The sequence below is a fragment of the Megascapheus bottae genome, chromosome 8 (assembly GCF_031878675.1).
Source record: "Megascapheus bottae isolate mThoBot1 chromosome 8, mThoBot2.hap1, whole genome shotgun sequence".
NCBI classification, from domain to species: Eukaryota; Metazoa; Chordata; class Mammalia; order Rodentia; family Geomyidae; genus Megascapheus; species Megascapheus bottae.
Window position 1 is genome coordinate 25,912,644 of NC_143516.1, and position 26,412 is coordinate 25,939,055.

General features: G+C 34.2%; 1 protein-coding gene and 1 long non-coding RNA gene across 10 annotated transcripts in view; one reads left to right on the top strand and one right to left on the bottom strand.

The window, feature by feature from the left end:
• Window positions 1-26,412, bottom strand: part of LOC150059682 (uncharacterized) — a 722,023-nt gene that overhangs the window by 445,580 nt on the left and 250,031 nt on the right. The window lies entirely within an intron of this gene.
• Ptprk (protein tyrosine phosphatase receptor type K) overlaps window positions 1-26,412 on the top strand; it is a 496,079-nt gene that overhangs the window by 368,424 nt on the left and 101,243 nt on the right. For all 9 annotated transcript variants that reach the window (XM_090338157.1, XM_090338149.1, XM_090338150.1 and 6 more), the window contains exons 8-11: window positions 3,358-3,660; window positions 8,443-8,552; window positions 9,651-9,852; window positions 13,650-13,755. In XM_090338157.1, the coding sequence (XP_090194283.1) occupies window positions 3,358-3,660; window positions 8,443-8,552; window positions 9,651-9,852; window positions 13,650-13,755 (721 nt within the window). The remainder of the gene's footprint in view (window positions 1-3,357; window positions 3,661-8,442; window positions 8,553-9,650; window positions 9,853-13,649; window positions 13,756-26,412) is intronic.

Sequence of the window (26,412 nt, forward strand, 5' to 3'; positions counted from 1 at the left end):
ATATATTGTAATTTAATAATAATAAAAGCCAGCCAAAATGCTCAAAGCTACCATCCAGACCCTAAGTTCAGCCAAAGGGACAGCACACACACACACTCACATAAACACATACAAAATAGAAGTTAAAGAAAAGTGCCCTGAGTTCAAGGCCTAGTACTGACACACACAAATAATAATATTAAAGATAAAATAATACATAGTAAAAAAATAATACATATGCATTTCTCAACAGCAACTTATCACAAAAGAGCCAAAAAATTGGAGAAGAAAATATTTAGCATATTCCACAATGATCAGTGAATATGATTTCCATTGTTTTACTGCCATTGGTTATTTACATTGCTATTCCTATAAATGCCCACTACTGTAGTCTCTCAACTGTCCTTTATCCTTCTCATCCTTTCTTTGTTATTTAATTATTAAAATACCTTCTATCCTCATGATTTATACAATATAATGGGTCCCAAAGCAATGTTTTCATGGTTTCAATTATTCTGTGACAATTAAGGTAATTATTATTACTTAGAAACTTATTTTTTGTATAGGTATGCATACTGCAGGAATACTATTACTAATAGTCCATTAGTTAAAACGAATTAAAATGAGAACTTTTTAGTTCTTTGATAAAAATTTCCCTTAGATTTCCTAAAAAGCTTTGCATTGATTGCTAGCCAATGATGTTTATAAAAATCCATAGTAAGTAATTATCAGCTCATGTTAAACTAACACTTAAGAGGACTTGAATGACCAAGTGTTTATCATAAATATGTTTGCAAACATATGCATACTTCAGTACATAAATGTGTATACATATGCAGTATTTGTATACACACAGACAGACAGACATTGACACACACACACACACTTGAGAAGGTGCCATCACAATAAAAGTTGACAAAAATAGGCACTTGCCAAATAATAGAAATTTTAATTTGACCATATCACTTAATAATAGTAGCGTTCCACTGATAGTATGTGTTTATACCTGTTGTGCCATCAGTTGGGAGGTGGAGACAGAAGAATAGCAAACTTTACGACATAGTGAGACTGTGTTTCAGAAGATCAAAACAAAATTAAGCAGTGAGAAATAAGAAAAATAAGTGTTAAATACAAAGCATAAATCTCTGTGTCAGCAACCGCAGGGCATTTTAGAGCATTTATCCAGTGTGTGAATATATGAATTATAAATTACACAGATGTGTTGAAAAAGTCTGGCTTACAAAAGTATCTCTATACAGTTTTCAAAACTTAAGTTCAAAGTGGGTTGGTCACTGAAATTTTATGATAATATTATATATATATATATTCAGAGGATTAAATGAAGCTACTTCTTAGTTTTAAGTGAAACTTCTTAGTGTAATTCACTATGAATGCCAAAGTCAACAAAATTTAAATTAAAAATATTCTTAAAGTGAGCCCTGTGGATTTTTATATAATGGTAAAAACATTTTTCACTAAGTCTTAAATATGGGAACTTAGAGCTACACTTTACAGCATGTAGATGTTGTTATGATTTAAAATTATATTTGACTACTATGGGATTAACTTAAACTTAATATCCAGACAAAATAAGACCACATGATGGCATAGAACTACAGAAATTGATAGAATGAGAAGTCATCAGATTCAAAATGAGACATCCATGATACTAGTCTAAATATTGGGCCTAAACAGCAGTACATGCAGGAGAACATGTTATTTTTCCCTATTTTTTATTCATACCCCTCCAGGTACTTTTCTAGTAATGCTTACTCTCTTATACCATAAACAAGTAAAGAATAATTTTTAGCAATACACTTCAACTTGAACTTAGCCACTAATGAGCATCTTGTTGCTTCTCGGCCACAGTAAAATCAAGTCTAACTGGAAATTGTTAGTGTTCTTCTAGCTGCTTGGTCATCGAGTGAACTGTAGTAACAGAGTAAGTCTTACTGGGTTGAGAATATCATTGTTATTTCTTTACCAAGTGGGAAAAAATGTTAGCAAACATTTATTTAAGTATTTAGAAAGCTATATCTTTCTTCCAGTCTATATGCCTAAAGTAGTGTATATATAAAAAATAGGGAGAGTAGATAGTCATAAGTTTGGAAAAATAACATTTAAACTGTAGGCATGGGCACCATCCAAGGTTTAATTCCAATGTTTGGAAATGAGTTTTGAATTATTGAGTATTTAAATTAAATACCTCAGAGATAGTTTTAGTTCCCACATTAAAATCATTGAACTGACTTCCCAATTTAGTTATTACCATCTGTGTGGCATACTAATTATTTTCATAGAATTGAAATTTATATTCCTAAAATAAGGTTGTATAAAAACACCCAAATTGGACTTTGGTGTATTTTTTTCCATGACTGATGATGTTCAACTATCTTTAGTGACTTTAGGGGAGCACAAAAGCTGTAGCCTTGGCCCTGGCTTTTATATTTTTGTCAAATCAGTATATTAGAGTGTGTGTGTGTGTGTGTGTGTGTGTGTGTGTGTGTGTGTGTGTGTGTGTGTGTGTGTTTACTGTGTAGAGTTTTCATGGTCATTACTTTAATAGAGTAATTAATTTGATGAAGTTAAACTATTAAACTTACTCTTGCATGAGAAAGAATGCACCTGGGAAGTGATGATGGAAGGACTCCAGTCTTCAGAGTGTTCCATTCTGTCAACATTTTCCAATTAAATGGAATTTCACCTCCTAATGTTGGCTTGGGAGACAGTGAATGGATAGTTAGGCTTGTGTATTTACTAAAAAAAAGTCAAAAAGAGATGAAGAAAAAAGGAAGACAGTCTTAATATCCATATGTGTTCTTGTAATCTTTTTTACTTTGATGAACAACATCATTACTGAACTAATTAACGTTAATTAATAGCTGTGTCATTTTTTTGTAAATGGTAGTTTAGTGTTACAATTAGACTAATTACTGTACACCATAGTGTAGTGACATGACAAATCATAGAGCAGAACACTCTGACTGTTATCCATTTTGATATATGAGCTAACCAACTTGCTCTGCAATGACAACAATAGAGGAGACCAGGAAATGAAGCGAGCAGTAACAAGAGCAACAACCAGAACATTCCTAGCTTTTCATTTTTCTGCCAAGTTCTTGACTATTAAGAGTTGTAGTCTCTTTTCCCTTATTTTATTTAGCTTCTTTTCCACATTGGTGAATCATAGCTCTGAATGAAAACTTTCAAGAGTAACATGATGAGTAAATAAAGCGTAAATAAACAACAAAACATGACTCCCACATGACTCTGGGTTTGCATGTACTCTATTATGCTAAGTGTCTGCTTTGTTTTGTTGTATTTTCCCCATAATAACTTATGGCCAAATTTACCACTTTCTACTGTTTTACTCTTCAGAACCTATGAGAACCCCAAAGACATTAAAGATTGCTGAGATACAGGCAAGACGGATTGCTGTGGACTGGGAATCCTTGGGTTACAACATCACTCGGTGCCACACTTTCAATGTCACTATCTGCTACCATTACTTCCGTGGTCATAATGAGAGCAAAGCCGACTGTTTGGACATGGACCCCAAAGCCCCTCAGCATGTTGTCAGCCATCTCCCACCCTACACAAATGTCAGCCTCAAGATGATCCTCACCAATCCAGAAGGGAGGAAGGAGAGTGAAGAGACCATCATTCAAACTGATGAAGACTGTGAGCCCCTGTTTTCTTTCTATGTAGTGACAGTAATGTCATTTCTTAAGCTTATTTATCTTGCCTACTAGGTTAGACACTGAAATAATGCTAAATTATTTTAATACCGTTAATTTTGCAGGGTTTTCCTTTCATAAAATTTTTCTTCTGAGAAGAATCCAGATTCTCAATGCAATGTACCTCTATTGTCTTTTCTTTTTAAACAATGATAAAGGAGTGACAACTGAAGTTTTCCGTATCAACCATTAAAAAAAAGATTGTATTATTTATGTCAGTATATGAATTACCTATGATAAAGTTAACTTCATTACCAAAATTAGGCTTTTATATTTTAAAGATCAATCTTATAATCAATATTATATTTTATTTTTAACTAATGTTTGAAAGTAACTATACCCAGTCCATTTAGATTTACACGGTATAATGTGAGTTCACATACAGAAGAAAGCACTGATAAATCTAAATAAAGATCATAATAGACATTTTTATCTGTATATTTCCTCACTACTGAAGTAATAGAAGCCTACTTTATTCAATTTCTGTTTTATTCCTGAATACACAAATTATAGAAAAAAATTAGACTACTATTTAAAAATACATTTATCTGCTTTAGCAGTGCAATGCTTCATGAATGTGAATATGAACACATTTCCTAGCCCAACAATTTATTTATTTAAATATACTAAGATTAACAATAATATACTTGCATTACAAGATGTTTCATTTCTAAATTTTATCATAAATTTTGGCATGCCGAGATGAAAAATGCTTGCAGTCGTAAGTCCTCTGTAATAAAGCTCAGTAATTTATTTCCCCTGTCTAGCTGCAGATTTCTTATTGATCCTTGAAGTAGTTAATGGAGATAATCCCTGAAGTTCCATAATCTTCCAAAATTCTCATTTCATTGCTGGCTTAATGAGAAGGCCACACAGGCTCAGAGAAAAAAACTGTGTGATTTACAGGGAGATCTTTACAACTTCCCTCTAAATTTTAAGTTCAAATGTATCTTTCGATGCCTACCAAACAGGAGGCATCCATACAATGAGTTAATAATACATAGTTTCTGAGATTTCTCCTACTCTTGAAGTAGAAATGTCATTGTCTTGTCCTGTTGTTTTATTGTAAAATCAAACAAAATAAGGTAGAAGTGAGACCTTCTTACATACTAAGATTTCAGAGCGTAAACCTAAAACTTATTTGATAAATGTGCTTTTAATATAGTCTGAGTTCATCAAATTTAAAGTATTTCAAACAAGTAGCAATATTTGACAAATCTACAGTGCCACATGAAAATTCTTCTGCCCCTCTTTTACAAACACACACACACACTCATACACACATGTACCATTCACGTCAGATTAGAAATAAGCTATTTTCACTTGGCATCTTTCCAACATTAACTTTTTTAAATCATGGGTTTTTTTATTATATTTTATTGTTGGGATAATGTATAAGGGAGTTACAGTTACATTCATCAGGTAGTGAGTACATTACTTCAAAAAATCATGATTTTTTTTAATTGATAACTTTAGAAACATTCGCATGAATTTTGTGGTGAAAAGCATAGCCAATCACCCTTTAGTAATACAGTTTATGTTGGTTATGTTCTTTAGTGTGGATCATTCATCTACTCTTTTCTCCACAAAAGAGTGCATTCAGGTTTCATTTCTTTAGCATACAGAAAGTCTATTTTAATAACCGAATATGAAAAGCTGTGCAATTTTACTCTAAGTTGATCAGATTTTTCTGATATTTAAACTACATGCAAAATTAGGTTAGTAAGAATAAAAGTAACTGTATATTCTAATTTTAATGCTATTTTCAGGCCTGAGTTTAATTTTAATTTGTGATTTTAATATTTGACTCATCTAAATGACATTAAGGTTCATTATTATTTCATACCATGATCACAAAATAACCCTTCTGGTCTGAGTGGTAAGATTTGTTCTTGCTCTTTCTGTGTCACATATAATACCTAATGATGGATCTACAAACTTTTATGAGGGATTTGTAAATATCTCTGTCTTCAAATCTACCCATATGATATTCTGTTTCTACACAGAATGCTTGATGTTATGAACATTAGTTCATAGACAGAAGAAAAATATCTAAATCATGACCCAGTATTGGAAAGATCGATGGACTGTGATGATCTGATTAAGGCAGTCTTACTAAATTATTGCTGCCCTACATATATAGAAAAAGAATAAATTATCAACCATCCAATAAAAGGGTATAATTATATGAATAGCATACTGGGACACCCATAAATCATGAAAGCAAAGCTAGCATGATTTCCCACTAGAACCTTAAGGTAGAATTTATATTTAATTTATTGCACACATTTTTTCACTCGTGGGCAGAATTTTTTGCATGACTTTTTTTGTTTTCATTTTTTATTCCTGCTTTCATAAAAATCAATATTATGACATTAGCTGTGTAGAAAATCTGGGTTGGGTACACTTTTTGATAATAGAAAGCTATTTTTATAAATACATTTATCACCTTTTAAAGATGACAATACTATGCTTATTTAATATAATCTAGCCCCTTCATCCCACCTGTGCTTCATTTTTCCTTGCTTTTCCATTCTGTAAGTTGTATTTTAAAAGAGATTGTTACACTTTTTTTTTAAAAAAGTAGCTGAAGCAGCTCTAATGTAAATCACAAGCATAGAAACAAAAGTCAGCATTCTGTCTCCATTAAAAATTGTTGATGTGGAAATGTGAACTGATGTCCCTTACAGTCAGTAGAGGCTGTGGCAAGGCTTTCTTTACTAACTTTGTGCTGCATGCACACATGGACTCTTAAGTAGACTGTGATAACTTCTGTGAATATAACTTCAACTCCCTGCAAAAGAACAAAATTAAGGATAGAATTGGCTTGTTACAACATGCCATCCTTAACTACTTCCATTTTGTGAGTGTGTGTGTGTGTGTGTGTGTTTTGAAACCCAGTGAAGTGTAGGTCTTGCTTTCACTCACTCAAATTTGTCTAAGGAATCAGTAGCATAGCACATTTTGTCCATATTTTCTCCCATTCTTTCCATCTCCAAAATGTGACTTACGGATAAACGTATGAATTTTATCGTTTCATCAGCATTTTATATGTCTATGAAGGACATAGATATATATAAATTCTGAAGAAGTTTTCCAGTTCTTTTCTTTCACTGCAGCAAGGCAAGCATTTCAATCAGTTCCTAATTGAACTGGTTAAGTGAACAGTTTTAAATATCCCCACGACACATTGCAGGCCAAATAGTGTTAGGGGAACATAGGTAGCTATATTTCTAACATCATTAAATAAATACCTTCTCACTGCTGGGGATTTTGTCCCTTCCTTTTTATCACCTACCACGAATGAAAAGTAAAGAACTATCATTCCCTTAGTTACTGCAAGGTGCTGCATCATTGGTAGAATAGCAAAATAGGCCTTCCCCTATGGAACAGAGGGAAACATGGCAGCCTCAGCCAATGCCACACATTGCACAGCACAGAGGTGAGGCCTTCAGCTGACAGATATGGGGACACTCCTCTTCTAAATTCAGTGCTGGCATCTTTTCTGTTAGCTATGGTTTTCATTCCTCTGTGAATTTATTATTCATGTGCCAAATGATGTTGCCCGTCTCAGAGGTCATAACATCATTCATAGTCTCCTTGTAGATTGATATAAATCTTATTCTTGTGACACATCATTCAGAATGTCTTGATGCTGCAGCCAAGAAGCAACGCATTTCCTTTGATCCAGTGATTTTTAATTTATTTCTGTCCTCACAAAAATTGCTCTATACTTTGAAAGGGCATTTCTAGATAATGTCATGTGTGAAGTTCACTGAAACGTTAGACTAAGGGAAAAATACTAATTAAAAAAATCATACTTGCCCAATATTGGTTGATGTTTTCAAAAGGAAGCAAGTTTTGAAGCTAAGGATGCTATGTTGTACATAATAGTAAATCAAAGCATTATCAGAAATAGATTTTGGGCAATTGTGTGAATAAATAGATAAATAGTATATAAGGTTATGAATATATATATGAATTAAAGTAAAATATAAACAAAGTCAAGGAAGGAGTCAAGGGACCAAGGGTGGTAGGCATTTGCCTACCACATAAACAAAAGCAAAAGCACTTTTTAACAGATCATTGACTTCTAAACCAATAGGGTTATAAACTAGTTTAATTCCTAGCACTGACATTTGAATATGTCCATCTTTAACACCTTTAAAAAACTAATTGTAATTCTCATCGCTGTCTTTTTAATTATACAAAAGTATAGCTGTAAAAGTCTAGATGATTATTAATGGCCATCTCAAGTTAATGCAGTGTGATTTGGCTTTTGAGTCCAAAGAGTGCTAATTATTATCAGTATTCATTATTTTATGAACTTTGTTTATGGAGACTTCAGGGGATTATCATAATCTTCAAAAATCCTTCTGGGAAATATAGGCTTTGTTCTTGAAACAAACTACAAATAAGATCTGCATGTTATTATAGTTATATAGCTGAGAAAACTAGATTGTATCATTTATATAATTCTCTAAGGTTATAGAATATTCGTTTGAGTAAAAATAACCAAGTTATTTCTTTATATTTTCTCTTTAAACTTAAAGAATAATTTTAAGTTGCCATATATTGGAACAAAGTTAGATAGCTACTGTTATAGCCTTTTATGTTGTTCAAAACGCGTTTGCTTTTATTTCAAATTTTGTATGTGTTTTACATGATGTACTTTTTCTAATTCTGAGGGAACCATTCTTATAACTGAAAATACATATATTTATAGTGCCTGGCCCTGTTCCAGTCAAATCTCTCCAAGGAACATCTTTTGAAAACAAGATTTTCTTGAACTGGAAAGAACCTCTGGATCCAAATGGAATCATCACACAATATGAGGTATTGAGAGACAAAGAAATTAATTCAAATGTGGGAAAGGAATAATATGGAGGGGGAAAAGGTAGAGGAAAATAATGGGAAAGAAATTAGTAAAGATTGAGCTATTGAAATATTACTTTTTCTTTGCTTTAACTAAAAAATTCCTTCATTTTGAAAAGGTTTCTCAAACCAAATTTTTTTTTTTTTTTTTTTTTGCCAGTCCTGGGCTTGAGCTCAGGGCCTGAGCACTGTCCTTGGACTTTCTCAAGACTAGAGCTCTACCACTTGAGCCTCAGCACCACTTCTGGCTTTTTTCTAGGTATGTGGTACCGAGGAATCGAACCCGGGTCTTCGTGCATGCTAGGCAAGCACTTTAACCACTAGGCCAAACTCCCGGCCCCCCAAATTTTCTTCTTATAAAATTAAGAAAATCATATTATGCTATTTTAGGAGAGGCAACTGAATGTCAGTTATTTCAGGGTGAGAAATGGATATCTAAAAGAAACTTAGATTACAAAGTTGTTTCAGAGTTGCATTACAATTTTGTTTACAAATCACCATGTCTTGAAATACAGGAAGTTAAAGAGAAGAAATAGAAGGGTGCATTTAATTGCACAAATATACAGTTCTGTTCTTGCATAGTCAATGTTGATTATAACATAAATTTTTAAATTTCTACTTGCTACAGAATGAGTCATGGAAAAGAGAAACTACTCTGATATTTTTAACTATTTTAGCATGTTTAAATGTTATTTTGTGGATTTGTTACATATTTTAGGCAGAATATTTAATAATAATAATAGTATTTGTTAATAGTATATGTATACATTAAAATAAATAGCCATAAAATTTTGTAAATATATAAATATCAGTTTATTACTTCATGTTTTTAATAATATATATATTCAGTTAGTCAATATAGATCTGGGATAGGTATAGACACATCTCTAATATTTTTAAATAACCATATAAAATTAAAATGAAAGTGCAGAAAAGATTTATAATTGACTCTACAAGGGAGCATCGCGTATCATTTTATTCCATTCGAGGTTTAGTTTTTGTTTTACTTCATTATGAGTTGTCCTGGATATGTATTTGAATATGTCTTTTGCACCACAGGTCAGTTATAGCAGCATAAGGTCTTTCGATCCTGCAGTTCCAGTGGCTGGGCCTCTGCAGACTGTATCGAATTTGTGGAACAGTACACATCATGTGTTTATGCATCTCCACCCTGGAACCACCTACCAGTTCTTTATACGAGCTAGCACCATCAAGGGCTTCGGGCCAGCTACAGCCATCAATGTGACAACAAATATCTCAGGTATGCAGGAAGTGAAAGGAGGACTGGATTTGCTCTTGACTTAGATAATCTTTAAGTATGGGCCTGAAGAATTACATATATAGTGTGTGTTGCTCACTTTGTTTATGCCATCTTTAATAAAGTTACTCATGATGGAAAGCACTTCAAAGGGACCCTGTAACTACAAATTACTATTGGTAATATGTTCGATTCTAAGCCCTTCTCACATTTAATTGACTAGAGTCATTTCAAAGCTTGCAGTATATTAATATTTTTAAAAACTCACTGAATTTCATGATGGAGGATAATAGTATTTTATTTTGTAAGGATTCAGTAATGGTATTTGACTTCAGCTATAAATTAATTATTAATATAGAACTCCAAAAGATAGTACAATATCTGTAATAGTATTAAAATACCACATAAATTTTCTCTTCAGTATTTCTTAATATTCAAGAATTATAAATAAAAACAGACTGTCCATTTTCTCTTTAAAGGAAAAAAAAGCTCCCACGAAAGCATCTAAATTTTAGAACTTACAGGAGAATTTTAAATTGATAAAGATAATTAAATTTTACACCTATCGTAATCATAATTTTATAGTTTGCATTCGCCTATATTGTTTACATACAACATTTCTTCTTTAGGCCATCAATTGAACCGATATAATTCTTACAAGGAATTTATTTTATAATATGTCCTAAATTTATTTTAATTTCTAAAATGTTTCATCTGATCTACTTAAGATTATTATAAAAATTGTAGAGGTAGAGAGCTAGTGTTGAGCTGATAGAGCTGAGGGACAGTACCCAGGCCCAGGGTTCAAGCCCAATGACTGACAAAAAACAAGTATAACACACACACACATACACACACACACACACACATACATACACATTACACATCTGGAATTAAATTTGAATGGTAAAATTTTAAATGTCATCTACCTGACATTAAGGAATTAATTCAGGCTTTGAATTATTTTTATTCATTTTCATTATTTTTATATAACACATTCATGATGTATCAAAATATTGATTATAAATTCTTAACATTATTCTGAATCTGAATATTTATATCAAAAGGAAGAGTCTCAGTACCTAAATTGTTTTCAATCTAAAATTTTATTTGGAAATATGTTAAATGTAATATAAAACTGGAAATGAATAGCATGAATAAAATTAGCTATTCTAATGTTCTCTTGCATCATATTTGATTAGTAAAATGAACATTTTAAGATAACATCCATATGCTAGAGAAAGTGAATTAAAATTGCTATTTTATTTCCTGTTGGAACAATTCTGGGTCTTCAAATTAAAATATAAATGAATCACTTTATTAGAAAATAATATTTGGTGATGTTATGACAGTTTCTTATCCTCTTTAATTAGCAGTAGTTCTATAATTGAGTGGGATATTTCCATAGAGATCACTACAAAATTTGCATGAGCTTGTAAAACGGAGAATATTGAACAAATGTACATTTCTGAGAGCCGTTTATATATTCAGAACAAAATCCATTGTTAACTATCCTTTAACCCAATGATCATTTTTCCTAGAGAGTTTCAAATCAATTGAAGTAAAAGTAGCATTATTGTTGGAGTTGTAATAGTTGGAGTTGTATATGCACATTCATACACACATACACAATATGTGTGAACAGATGCTGCATGTATTATGTTTAATATTTCTTAGATCTGCTTACTAAATAAAAGTATTTTTACATTCTAATTTAATTTACCGGGTAGGGTACAGTCAACCTCACTTATGCAGATAGCTGTTTAGAACACACCCACACATCCAGTCCTTCCAGGAACTAGTATCTTCAAACACTGTCTGCGATTACTGAAATTAACTTTATCTTACCCATTGCTTAAGCCCTGAAGTTTTCTTCTATTTTATCATTTCTGGTTCAACACCAGATTTTCAAAATTGTGTTTCCATCAAAATATCAGCTTCACTTGAGGACTTTCTAGGAATGCATAGGTTTCTTCCCAGACCTACTGAATATGTCTGTGTGCTAAAGAGAGGGACAGTAATATGTCTTTGAAAAAATTTAAAAACAAACACTATAAATATTTTCAATCTTAGAAGTTACTGCTATTTTGGCAAGTTACCTACTTATCTACCTGCTTTGGCCACCTACAGTACATTTATTGTGTTTTTATGAGAATGTCTATTTGTATTACATTTACAGTATATAAATGTCAAAAATGATATTGAATGCTATATAATCTGTAAATATTTAATGAACAGGTGAACTTCAAATAGTGTACTGCTATTGCTCAAGTTTTTATGATAATGCACATACTTCTCTGGGTATGTGTTCCTCAAATATATTTATACCTTGGAAATAACCAAAATCTTTGGAAGTTATTCTTTGATCCAGCTCATGGTCAGGAATCAACCAGTACCCACTTAAACAGTACCTAATATTATTACAATTTATACTTTCATTTCAAAAATGTGATAGCAAATGGAAGTTTTCATAATGAACCAAGTAAGATTTATTAATGCTTCAACTAATAAAATTAAGATGCCCATCCCTATTCACCAAACTTACATGGTGTTTCCATAGTGATCAGAAAAATGAAGAAGAATCCATAGAAGAATGCCAGTTCTTCTTCTAAGTCATTAAAGTAAGAATGGCCCTGTTCCACCAGGCAGCCTTAGATCACTTCTATGTTTTCCAAGTCTTCCATTGCCAGTATTCTTGAATCTTACTTCACATCCCTTCCTTGCTGAGTTAAAGATCCTCCTAAAGTGAAAGCAAAAGAGTCTTCAAAAAAATCATTCAAAGCTGGGGTGTTGGTGGCTCACACCTTTAATCCTAGCTTCTCAGGATCTGAAGATCATGGCTTTTGTCAACCCAGGTAAACAAAGCTGAGAAGCTTTTCTCTGTAGTTAATCAGCCAAAGCCAGAATTGGAGGTGTGGCATGTGTCTCAAGTGGGAGACTGTTAGCACTGATCAGAAATTGATCCAGAAATACAAGGCCCAGAGTTCACTCCCCAGTATATTCTCCCTAATACACATACACACTCTCTCTCTCCCTCCCTCTCCCCTCTATCTCCCTCTCTCTCTCTCTCTCTCTGTCTCTCTGTCTCTCTGTCTCTCTCTGTCTGTCTCTCTGTCTCTCTCTCTCTCTGTCTCTCTCTCTCCCCCCCCCTCCTCCCTCCCTCTCTCTCTCTCTCTCTCTCTCTCTCTCTCTCTCTCTCTCTCTCTCTCTCTCTCTCTCTCTCTCTCTCTCTCTCTCTCTCTCCCTCCCTCCCTCCCTCCCTCCCTCCCTCCCTCTCTCTCTCCCCCCCCTCCTCTCTCTCTCTCTCTCTCTCTCTCTCTCTCTCTCTCTGTCACACACACACACACTAGGCCAGGAGTTTGGCCTAGTGGTAGAATGCTTGCCTACCAGAATTCGATTCCTAGCTACCACATATATAGAAAAAAGCTGGAAGTAGTGCTGAGGCTCAAGTGGTAAAGCTCTAGCCTTGAGAAAGTCCAAGGACAGTGCTCAGGCCCTGAGCTCAAACCCAGGACTGGCAAAAAAATAAAATAAATAAAATAAGTAATAAGTCAGTCTATTTAAGTGGATTCGTTTACTTATACTGATCCATGACATATTGTTGTAAGCTGATATATTCTCTTTCTCCCTCTCTCCCTCCCCCCACCTCTCTCTCCCTCCCTCCCTCCCTCCCTCCCTCCCTCCCTCCCTCCCTCCCTCCCTCCCTCCTCTCTCTCTCTCTCTCTCTCTCTCTCTCTCTCTCTCTCTCTCTCTCTCTCTCTCTCTCTCTCTCTCTCTCACACACATTGTTCACTTTTCAGCTCCAACTTTGCCTGACTATGAAGGAGTAGACGCTTCTCTCAATGAAACTGCCACCACCATCACTGTGCTGTTGAGACCTGCCCAAGCCAAAGGTGCACCTATCAGGTAAGAGGCAATAATTGCCAACAAAGCAGCTACTTAGAGAAACATGTTCTCATGGTTACTTAGCAGCAAATAAAGTAGCCCTAATACCTTAGAGACATTCTACTTTATAATTAATGTCAGGAAGGTTTTATTTTTGTTTTTATTTTCTTCTGGTTTTGCCTATTCACTTTTCATTTGGATGAAGCCTGTAAATAGGCCAATAGTTAAGAGCAAAATTCTAAGGAGATTTGAGATATTCATGAACTGAACCATTCACTGCTGAGCTATTTGATTGAAGAGCTTTGCTCCTTTTTTTTTCTTTAGTCTCATTTCATTTTGCTTCTTATGTTGGTGTCTGTGGTATAAAAGCTTTGAAGATATTTTTCAGAAATAGAATGAGGAAATGACTCTTGTTCACTGTAGTAAATCAGTTATGAATAATTTCATGAGTGGTTGAAAAATAGGAAGCTTTGAGGAAATGTAAGCAGAATAGTGAAAATGAATGAAACCTATGTGACCTTTTGGTTCCTACATTGTTCTTTATCAGAAATTCTGTAGTGAATATTAAAATATAATTTGCTATTTCCATTACCTTTCCAGTGTGAAAATTTATCATCTTTCATTAAGAATGATTTCATCTTTCATAAAATTGTGAGTCACGTCCTCATAGGGGACTAGTCACATCATACCAAACATTGTAATTTTTATTGTGTATAACCTGTGAAAATTTCCATTTGAAATTAATAGATTAATGGAAATTTTGCTGCACACCTTCAAAGAAGAAAATCCAGACACAGAAATTAGTGCAGATATATAATAATGTAATCATCTTAAGTAGTTCACCTATTTTTTCTTAAAAAATTAAAATGTTTTTGTTCTATAGGTAAAATGAATGTACTTGATCATAGGAGCACTTTATTAACTATGTATATATGATATTAATTATGCTATATATTATCAACTATGTAATACATACAACATATCAATATATGTAACATATGAGACCATAAATCATAAAGCAAATTCTCACTTTCTATCTGGCTAACTTAGGGGAACACCGCACTTCCAAAGAGAGGTACCTAAGTGTACTTGTAATATAAACACTTCTGAAATACTGACTACTTGAAAATTCAAAGTAAGAATATAGTGCTATTCACGAATCAATGATCTCTGAGTGTATCTGATTGCTGATCCAGAGGAGAAAGGGAAAATGCCGCACTCAACATCTTTTTCTACTGACAAGTAATCAAGGTCATTCACAAGTTCCTACCTGTGATAAAAATTACTTTGTAGGTGTGAAGTTCTGTTGCCATTTAAATGAGCTATCAGATACTTGCATTTATCGTAGATGTATGAGTGAGGTTAGTTTTATTTTACATGGACTGCAAACAAAGATTATCATCAGTTATTATTATATTATTATTATTATTCCACTGCACTATGCAAATATAATTTATATTAATTCTCTTCACTTGCTCATTTTTTCCTACAAAATTTAACTGACCGTATATTAGGTATTTGGTATTATAATGGGTATTGTAAACCAAATATAAAATGACCACAAGAAAACACAAGGTCTGTGACCAGGTTTGTCATAGACTATTATAGAATATTGGACATTCTTGCCATTTTGTAAGTCATTTTATCATTGATGATGTTCAGGATTTTAGTATATATTCTATAGTACATTTTAAATTCAAAGTCTCTTTATTTTGTTCACCTTTTTATATCTCAGAACATTTGATTATTAAAAAATGCATGTAGGGGCCAGGAGTTTGGCCTACTGGTAGAATGTTTGCCTAGCATGCACAAAGACCCGAGTTCGATTCCTTGGTACCATAAACAGATAAAGCTGGAAGTGGTGCTGTGGTTCCAAGTGGTAGCCTTGAGAAAAGCCCAAGGATAGTGCTCAGGCCTTGAATTCAAGCCCCAATACTGACCGCAAAAGAATTCATATAAAATGAACTCTATGAATGTGAAAAGTGAAATTTTGACGAACATACAACCCTTTTTTCTGTCACAGAAATACACTTTATATTTTAGTTAAGAAGGTTTTTCATTGCATATGGATTAGAGCCCAGTGGCTGAAAATTCCAAGTAATAAAATATAGGAGAAGAGAGCTCAGAGAAAATCACCTTAAGTTACAGAATACTATAATAAACAATTTAATAATAATATAAAGAAATAGCCAGTTTGAAGTGAATGTTACTATTAAGGAAAACTGTTGATTTCTAATTGATATCCTGATTGCACCCAGTACCACTACAGGGCATCTTTAAAGACTTGCTCAGACTAATGACAGGTGGAGCCAGTGGATGGAACTTCTTGGTCTCATCAGAAATTCCATGTTAAATGCTTGTAGAGTTTTCTAATCAAGTATTGCTGCCATTTTCCTGTGTCCACAGTCCTGTCTTCCATTTCACCACCAAAAAAACGGGAGCCATACTTAGGGCTTTATATGGTCCATTGCTCTACAGTTTTCCCTAAAGAAGGACAACTCAAGCTGATGTCTTCAGCCTCGGTGGCACTGACTATATGGTCTAAACTTGCATACCTGTGGGCATCCATCATCTACTTAACTGTACTTGAAGCTATTTGAAATTCCTGCTTTATTTCTTTGTTACATATCAGCCTATAACGGTCTATTTTTGCTTGTATTTAATGCCACCCTACATTATCTGTGGTCTCCCCCGCAAAAAAGGCAGCACAATTTTTCACAAGCTAAACCTCTAAAGAGCCAGCTGATGATTATCTTGTTGGCTGATCTCAGCCTGAAATAGTGGGTCTGTCTTTCCCTACATCATAATAATTCTACCTTCTGTTAGATAGCGTTTTACCTAACTTGTTTTTCTAGCTCCATTGGAAATGTATTTTTTTTTGCCTCTGATACTCCTAATAGCAAACAAACTCTGATTCCAATATCTTTTTTTTGTAGTAACTATAAAACAATATTGTATAGCGCTTATACATTTAATTTCAATTAGTGTTCCTGAAAACTGAAATTAAGCCAGGTGCCATTGGCTCATATCATCCTAACTACTCAGGAAGCTGAGATCTTAGGATGGCAGCTCAAAGCCAGCCTGGGCATGAAAGTCCAGGAGACTCTTATCTCCAAGTAACCACCAGAAAACAGGAAATGGCGCTGTGGCTAAAGTGGTAGCCTGCTAGCCTTGAGCTAAAGAGCTCAGGAACAGTGCTCAGGCCCATAGAGTTCAAACCCCATGACCAACCAAAAAAACAAAAAAGAAAGAAAACTGAAATTAATAATGGTTTCCATCAGTAGCATTCTAAGTGTGCCAAGAATTAAGTTGGATTCGTATGTCCATGTGTGAGAATTGTAAGCTCACAAATTAGTAACAGATGATAATTCATAATATTACAATGATATCTGATATTTACACGGGGTAAGTTCTATGACAGCAGATAGAGCACATATTCTATCTGCAGGATTATTAAGGAGAGGGAGAAACTAATTTGGCCAACAGTCACTTTGACCAAAGGAACAGGTTACTGAAAAGAAAAATAAGCCTTCCAACTGACCACAAAGAAAATAATGGCATATGTGATCTAGCACAGCACATTTGAATAGTTCAGATGGGACAGTAACTGAGGCTGGAGAGTTAAGCAGGGGCTAGAACATGAGGCTGTATAGTGTCAGCCTAAAGACTGAAGTTGGCCACAAGACTGTAAACTACAATTACCATGAACAGTTTTACATTTTAGAAGGATCACCAAGAGAAGCATAGAGGATGGCCTGAGGTTAATGCTGACAGAAGATTGAAATGGTCCCTGTGTGATGCACTAATATGCCACATTAAGACAGTAGCGATGAAAATACAAGCACAGTTGTGCTCTTACACAAATTCTTAGGCTGTATTAATCTTCCACAAGTTAGGACATGTAAAGCTTAGAGGGAACGGAATACAATAACATTTGTTTGTAGCTGAGACAAAAGAAAATATTCAAGGTCTTGTTTTTAAAGATATTAAGTAGTATTTTGTTTGTGTACCCACCCTAACTCAAAAACTTTCCCTAGAGATTGAAGTTATTTCATATATGCTGTTTGCCTTGTCAATATTTTTCAACAAGATTTTCTCTTAAGTTCATGGTAATTACAGTGAAAACACCCATTGTAAAAGATACAACAGTCAGCACTGCTTACCACTCTGCCCATCGCAAGTGCTCTGGTGTACTGTGTGTGGAGTTGTTTTCACAAGTATAGTCCTTCAAGAAAGTTACATTCTTACTTTGTAACCATTCCAAAGATAAATGTTACTGTCTTAACTAGAACTTCCTATTTCTTTTCTGCCTTTTTTTTTTGAGATCTGTCCTCACACCTGTCATCACTTGACAATCATTTCTATGATTCAAAATAAATGTAATCTGCATTTAAAATCAATTTCATAGAATAATTTGGCTCACTTTTTTAAAAAGAGTAAAATGTTATTAAAATGCATGCTAGTTCCTCTGTGACAAGGGTTAGTTTGTTATGAGACAACGTAAGTGGATGTGCATTTTGAAATGTTCCAAATGTAGGCTCAGTGTGTGTGTGTGTGTGTGTGTGTGTGTGTGTGTGTGTGTGTGTGTGCATGCTAGTAGTGGGGTTTGAATTCAAGGCCTGAAAAATGTTCTTGAGCTCTTTTGCTCTATTTCTTGAGCTCCACTTCCAACTTTCTGATGGAGACAAGAGTCTCATACACTTTGCTGCCTGGGCTGGCTTTGAGCCTTGATTCTCAGATGTCAGCATCCTGAGTAACATTACAGGTATCAGCCACCAGTGCCCAAGTCCTGATGCCTGTTCTTGATTTATTGTTAAAGTCTTTCTCTGGTTCTTTTTTTTTTCTTTCTCTATTTCTTTCTTTGTCTTTCTCTATCATGCTGCCGCCTACCTGCCTGCCTTCCTTCCTCTCTCCCTTCCTTCCTTCTTTCCTCTTTCTTTTTTTCTCAAATTTTCATTATCTCTAAGTGGTTATAATAAATGGTTTCAATTCCACATTTCAGCTTCTGATTAAACAATAAATCTTAATAGATCTCATCTCTTTCATCATTCTCTTTTATCCCAACTCCACCGATCCCCTCAATTTATCTGGTTCCACTTTCACACATGTACATCTAATTTTGAATTTATATATCGTATAAATTAGTGAACTCATTAGTAAGATAATTCAGATATAATCATGAAATACAGCTTAAAAACACACTGTTTTCTTAAATTATGAAAAGAAACTGAGTAAGTAAATAAGTCCAGTAAGAGCAAGCTAAAGCAGACCAAAATATAGAAGTGAGCCAGGTAAGTGCTAATGGTTCACACCTATGATCGTAGCTACTCAGCAAATCCAAGATTCTCTCTTTACTAATTAACAAGCAAAAAGCTCAAGTGGATAGAGCACCATTTGTGAGCAAAAAGCCAAGCAGAAGCACAAGGCCTAGAGTGCAAGACTCAGTACCAGCAAAAACAAAGACAGAAGCCATTCATTCCATCACTGTATATTAATAGTCTTCCTTTGTCCACTTAGTCCTGTATTCAATTTAAACATTATGGATACAATCTTTGGTCATCTCCTAAATTTAAAGGAATTACACTAAGCACTATCACAATAGCACCACCAAAATAATAACTTGAATTTCAAATACAAACTTACAAAAAATTTTTGCCATTTTCTGACCATGAAAGACATAAATTCCTGTTAAATCAAGTAAAGCTTAAGTATTTTCTGCAGAATCATATCAGATGGAGTTATTTCTACTAGACAATGAGAGGAGAGGCATCCTTCCTTTTATGTCTTTCCAGCCTTTAGATGCCTGCAGCCTCAGCCTACAGTTCATTGTAACTTCATGAGAAAATGCAGCCGAACTCTCTAGCAAACCTACTTTTGCATCTCTGACCCCCAGGCACTTAAGCTTACCTATGTTGATGATTTTGGTTACAAGATAATCCATTACATAGGAAGGAATAATAATGTCCATCCATATAACTGAAATCTTTTACATCAAGATTTCTGTCAAAGGATTTTCAGGTTTCTTAACCATCCCATACAATAGCACTTTCCATTCCCATATTTCCATTTCTTTCATCAGAGCCCTTATTACCTTTTCTGTTTTGTTTTTGTTGATGCTGGGATTTGAAGTCTGGAACTAGATCTTTTTAGGCTACTGCAATACCACAGATTCATACCTTCAATATTTTTAATTACCAATAATTTTTAGACCGTGGTGTCACTCCCTGTCAGGGCACACCTGTGCTTCCATCCATGCAATCGTGCCTTCCTGACATTATTTTGATCACAGAATGTACCACCACACCCATCTCCCCTCTCCTGTAGCCATTTTTCATGAACTTTTCTGCTGGGTGCACTGGTAATACAATTCCCCCAATCTATGCTTCACACGTAGCTTTAGATGACAGGGGTACATCATTGTGACCAGTTATGAATGGAGAAGGGGTTCTCATCAACCTTTATCCCTGCATGGTCCTGAACTGCTACTCCATCATTCTCAGCCTCCCACATAAATGTAATTATAGGCCTGATACTTACGCTTTTATTTTTTTTAACATCTTTCCACTAAAATGTAAGCTTCATGAAAGCAGGGTCTTTCAGTACTATTTTTGTTACTTCGGTCACAACGTTGAAACTGACCTATAACAATTACTTAATAAATATTTTGTGAATAAGATAGTACTTGTAATTAATGAGTTCCTAATGTCCTAAAGAAAAGACACATAAAAAGATACTTGGGCAGCATAATAACAAAAAGGTGTTTGTAGTACTCTATGTTCATGGAAGCAATATATATTTTTTACTTGCCCCTTGGCCTTTCTGCAATACTAGGATGTCTGAGGATTTAGTCAGTGTCAGTAGCATTATAATTAATATCAGTAGGTAGGTAAACAATTAGATTGACAAGCCATCCTACTCAACCACAAGAATTACCTTTATTGCTTCTAGAAGAGAGGAGTAGTAGAGAATGCTTCTTAGTTGTGATAGAACAAAACCATAAAGAGGAAGCAGGAACCTCTTGATGGTGCATAACACATATTTGAGTAACCAGGCCTTACTAGCTTCAAAGAGATGTTATGTATCAGTGCAGAGAAAGAGTGAAAATGAACTATATGGAAAGGAATGTGATGCGCTACTAACCCAGTTAGAGTACATAGCTTGGTTTGTGAAATGATGATGTGATGATTTCATAACTTAATCCTATACAGAAATCAAGATTCCTTGGAGAACTGGCTTATGTGCATAAGAAGTGAGTTGGTGGAGACAGAATTAAATAATTGGGATGGAGGGTGATAATTTAACCTTACTCTTTTGGCCATTAGAATGTTAACAGCAGGCCATTGCATACAAGAAAGACCAGGGGATTGGAGAAATACATTGGTGAGGGGAAGAGTAATCTTCAGAGCTAGGAAATCTCTTCTAAAGTATTAGGGGCATTTTAGACAAAAAAAGGAGTTGCTTGTAAACTACTGAATAATTTGCCATTTTGTTTTCTCCATGAGATTATGCAGCCTCAAACTCACCAGATCCACAGATTTACTTAGTATCATTCTTTTTTTCTAGAATCCATGGCAGTTTAAACCAGGTACTACTGGTTTCAATTGAACATTAATAAATTAGGAAAACTATCTGCCATAATATCATATCTTTTTGTGAGCTAATAGAAAAAAATTCCTTCTGTTTTCTTACAGGCTTTAAGCTGCAGGGAAATTAGATGATAAAAGGTTATCATTTGGCCTCCATAAAACCTAAAAGTGAATACTACTAATGCTCAAGTTTTATTTTGGAAATGAATGTAATTTTAAAATTTTACACATGCAAATATTTTATTTGTGTATTGGCTAAAAATTCATCTTGACAGTATATTGATATTAAAAAATCAGTTGAAAGGATTGGGAAATATGTGAATATTATGGGATGAATAAAAATATAACAATAACTTTGGAATACATTAGCCCTATATACTAAACTCAAGTAATTTTTGGATCTAAAAATAATGTTAAGTAATTAAACAACCATAAAAACACAAAAGTACTAGATCACTTCATGTAATCAATCAAATCCCTTCTAATTTGATTTCTTATTGTCTATCCTTTAACTAATTCATATTGATAAATAAGGTAATACAGGTAAAAACAGATTTTAAAAAGTGGAAGCACAAGGCCCCCAATTCAGTCCTCAGTATGAACAAAAATAAGGGGAGTTACGAACTTTTCAAATTGAAAAATGAAAGAAAAGCAGTTTCTTTAAGAACAAACTTTGAAATTCATAGTGAGGAGTTCCATTTTAAGTTCATTGACTTTAGGTTATTTTCATAGTTCCTTACCATGTGCAAATATTTTGGTAAGAAGTAAGTATAATTACCGTTCATGTCACTGAACATTAAACACATGCTTTCTCAATGTGCAAGAAGAAACAAGAACAAGAGCATAAGGTGATGTATGTTTGAAGGAGCTGATTGAAGTCTGTCCAATAATGACAGAAAATACTACTAGAGGATTTTGAGCAGTGTTATTATAGGAAAGATAACCTTTCATTTTTCTAAGATGTTGATTGGCTATAGCAGATGGATGTGAACCAGATTTCTTTTTTTTTCTTTTTTTTAAGTATTTTTTAGGGAATGTTTCTTGATCTATTTCAGTCTGGTTTGAGCGTAATAGAAAGGGACACAGGAACGATGTTCTAAGATGATTCTGAACATCTCCTTCTGGGTGGTTGTCACTGTCACTTAAAAGCATGTTGTGCACAATGACAATTCAGAAGTGGAAAGGGTTTTAAAGAAATTAGATATTTTATTTTTTTGTTATTGTTTTTAAATTGGCTCAATCTTGAGAGGGATTTGAAAGCATTTCAGCAGTAGTAGAGTTCTTGACGTTTTGGAATACACAGAAAGCAAAAGCAAATACAAAACTCCTAAGAACTGGAATGTTTACACCTTGATCATTATCCTATTTACAGAAACATTAAAAAAAAACTGGTCTCTTCTCTCTTGGCTTGTGGAGTTAAACATTGTTGAGGTTGAAAAATATCCAGAAATGGAGCTAAGTGTCACATCATTTTTCGGGCACGCTGAAGCAATGGAATGGAAGCTGAGTGGCAATAGGAAATGTTGCTCTCTGTCTTCAGAATATCTTAAGAATGTGCCTGAAAGCAAGATTTCTCGTGTCTTTTTCATATGAACACTTTTCTGTTTGCTCACACTCCAGCAACAAAATCCTAGATAGCTTAAATGATACATTTCTATTTCTCACACTTCTCAATACGGCACAGCCTAAGAACAAGGGAATAGACTCAGTTCTGGCTAAGAGCCTGCCATTTTAACCAACTGATTTTCAAAGACCTCCCCGTCTCCACATACTATCACATTTGTTTGGGATTTTAACTTGAGAATTGGTGAGTAAGGCTTGGCACAAACGTTTAGTATGTGACATTAACATAAAACAGAGAACATGAGACTCATTGGTGTATGTCTGTATGTGTCTTAGCTTTACAGTAGTAACACAAGTTCAGTATTTCATTCCTCCTATGACATTCAAAGATAAATGAAGAATCCAGGAGCTGGTGGCTCACACCTGTAATCCTAGCTACTCAGGAGGCTGAGATCTGAGGATCACAATTCAAAGCCAGGGCAGTCATGAAAATCTGTGAAACTCTTATCTCCAATTATCCACCAGAACACTGGAAGGGATACTGTGGCTCATTGTGTTGGAGCACCAGCCTTGAACTGAAGAGCTCGAAAACAGTGCCCAGGCCCAGAGTTCAAGCCACACGACCGAAAAAAAAAAATAAACAAACGAACAGTATTAGCAAATAAAATTTTGTATTGCAAGATTAATATTATTTGTATGAACAGGTATAAATTTGCCTTATTGAAATAACTACAATTTACAGTAACCACAAACATCCCCCTTATTTAATTGGCAACAGTACCAAATGTGAAAGCTAATCAAAGGTTGGCGTTGATTCTCTATGGAACTGTACTCAAAATATTCTTTCCCTAAGAGCAGATTATACCTTCCTTTTCTTGCTTCTGAAATATCTGGAGAACCGCAAGGTGTCTTGCATGAATTAGCTAAATTTGAAATGTAGAAACATTGTCAATTTAAGAGAATTGGTTAAAATATACTTTCTGGATTTTTCTAGAAGTGAAGAATAATTAACAATATGCTGGTTCTTTTAAGACAAGCTAAATTATTAGCAAGGATGGATAACTATCATTATCAATTATTGGGAGCAGAATAGAAAGTTAAATTTTAATAGAAAGATCAGTATACATGTGTAAGTCTATGAGTGTATCCATAGGTCTATGAATTATAAATTCAAAGGGGCTAGATTTGCTTAACATGTCAATGATGACCATTCTTTATATCGTTCTCTGGTGCTAAGCTTGCATATTCTCAGCTGTTTAAATTGACCAGTATGTACTTAATGGGAAACTGGAGAGCATGCATTTAGTCAATAGCACTTCTGCCATTAGTAGCCTAGCACAGCAGAGTTATAGAGAAGCATGCAATACTCATGATTTGAAATTACAAAACTTCTGACTAAAATCATAGTTTATAGCATTAGTAAAAATGTATTTCCACTTTCAAGAGATACTAGGTTTTATTATCTTAGTAATATTTTAATGAAAAAGAATGGAAAGTTTATAATTTATAAGAAAGGAGATTCTTTGAATTAATAATTAAATTTAGTTATTTTGCTAATCAGTGAAGGTCTTTGGTTATTATGTATGAGAAAACATCAATTTAAATTAAAATCTCATACCACATCCTAAATTGTTTTAATTTTCCTATATGCAAACTCAGATGTCTCTCACCCTTCATATTATTAAGGTATATTAAGATATACTTTGTTTCTTTGGAGAGCTATTGAATAGTAATTGTTTTACCTATAGAGAAGGACTAGAAGGAGAAATTTTGCTAAATTATGAAGTTTTGATTTGCAACCTGTATTGCTCGTCTGTATTGAATTTTTTTGTCTGTATTGAATTTATACAAGCCTCACCAGTGAATTTTTCTGGCAGTATTAAAGAATGTAAAAAAATGTATTTCTTTTTTTTTTGTAAAAAATTATTTCTTTTAACAACATCAATAGTATATAAAATTACAATGTCTAGTTTCCCAGCTATACCTTCTCTAAAACTTTGACCCCCCCTCCACCTAGGAAATTTTCTATGAAGAAATAATATTTATATCTCATGTTCAGTAATTTATAAGAAAAATTATTAGATATTAGAACATTAGGTTATCATTTTCCTTTTCTTTTCTCCATAAATTAGCAGCAATTTTCAAAAAGTTTTAAGATGTTTAAGCAAGTCTGAGAAGGTTCAGATTAGAGTTTTAATAGGCCAAATGCCATCTGTTTTTACAACTTGTAACATTTTATTATTAACAACTCCAGAAGAAGGAGGCGGTCTATTTTAGTGGTGAGGACAGATTTCTGTCCATCTGTGCCCACATTGCCACATGTCACTTGTACTTTAGCTCTGCATAGCTCTGAGCCAACAAAGATGCCATAGCAAGGTCAGGAGGTGAAGAAGCCTGTCAGCACTTTCTGTTGCTAAGGCTATGACAACTGCAAGCAGGCGCCTCCAATCCCACCCTGAGGCTGTCATTCTGCCAGGCCTTGGAGCTGGGTCCCCCATAATACCATCTCAATAGAAAATGTGAACTTTAAACGCTGAAAAATACTGAAGAACTTCATCCACAATGTGAGTCTGCTTAATGTCAGGGTCCTTAAGAAGTGGCTTACTCTCAATCTTTGAGTAGGTGAATGCTTGTCTGGTGGTCTTCCTTACTTTCCTCTGATCCTTAGCATCTCCGTTAGGGGAGAGGGGACAAAAATGCATGCCAAACCATTATTTTTATTGTGAAAATCATATAAACAAGAATGCAGTGGGTGAAGATTGATTCTTTGAGATGTTACATGTTCATTGTTAACCACTTGTTCTTTTGAAAAACTGGAAGAGGTAACCGTGTTCAACAAGACATGTACTCACTACATTACTGTATAGCTGTAACCCCTCTATACAGCACCTTGACAATAAAATTCAATTAAAAATTTTTTGAATCTTAGTATTAGGTAAGTCAAGCTCATAGCGACAAATGGTGCATAAGTTTCTCTCATATGTAGGAGATAGACCTAAGATACACTGGAACATAATAAATTAGTACTCTAGGCATTCACACAGTAAGGCCAGAGGAGGATATTCTTGGCAGAAGACTTGCCTCTGATCATATAAAATAATATCAAATATTTGGCAAATACTTATCAAGTGAACTCCAGGTAATGAAAATGTGGCTTATTCTTTGTTGTTTGTGTTTTGTTTATTCATTTATCTGTCTTTGAGCTGGCAAGGGAGAAACACAAAGGTGAACAAATGCAGCAGTGGTACTTACAAGACACGATGTTGAAAAGGAACGACACAACCTGTGGGTGGGGGCAGGAGGGGAAAGCTGGGAGAGAGTGAGGGAAATGTACTCTTTACCTGACTTGTGTAACTGTAACCCTTCTTACATCACCTTTATCACTCTAAAAGACTTATCTTTTATAATCTTAATGTGTGTGGACACATTCCCATTTACCGACAGAAGAATATTAGTCATGAACCAAAAAGTATGTTATCTGTGGGGAAAAATGGACCTAGAAAAAATTACATTCACTGAAGTAAGTCAG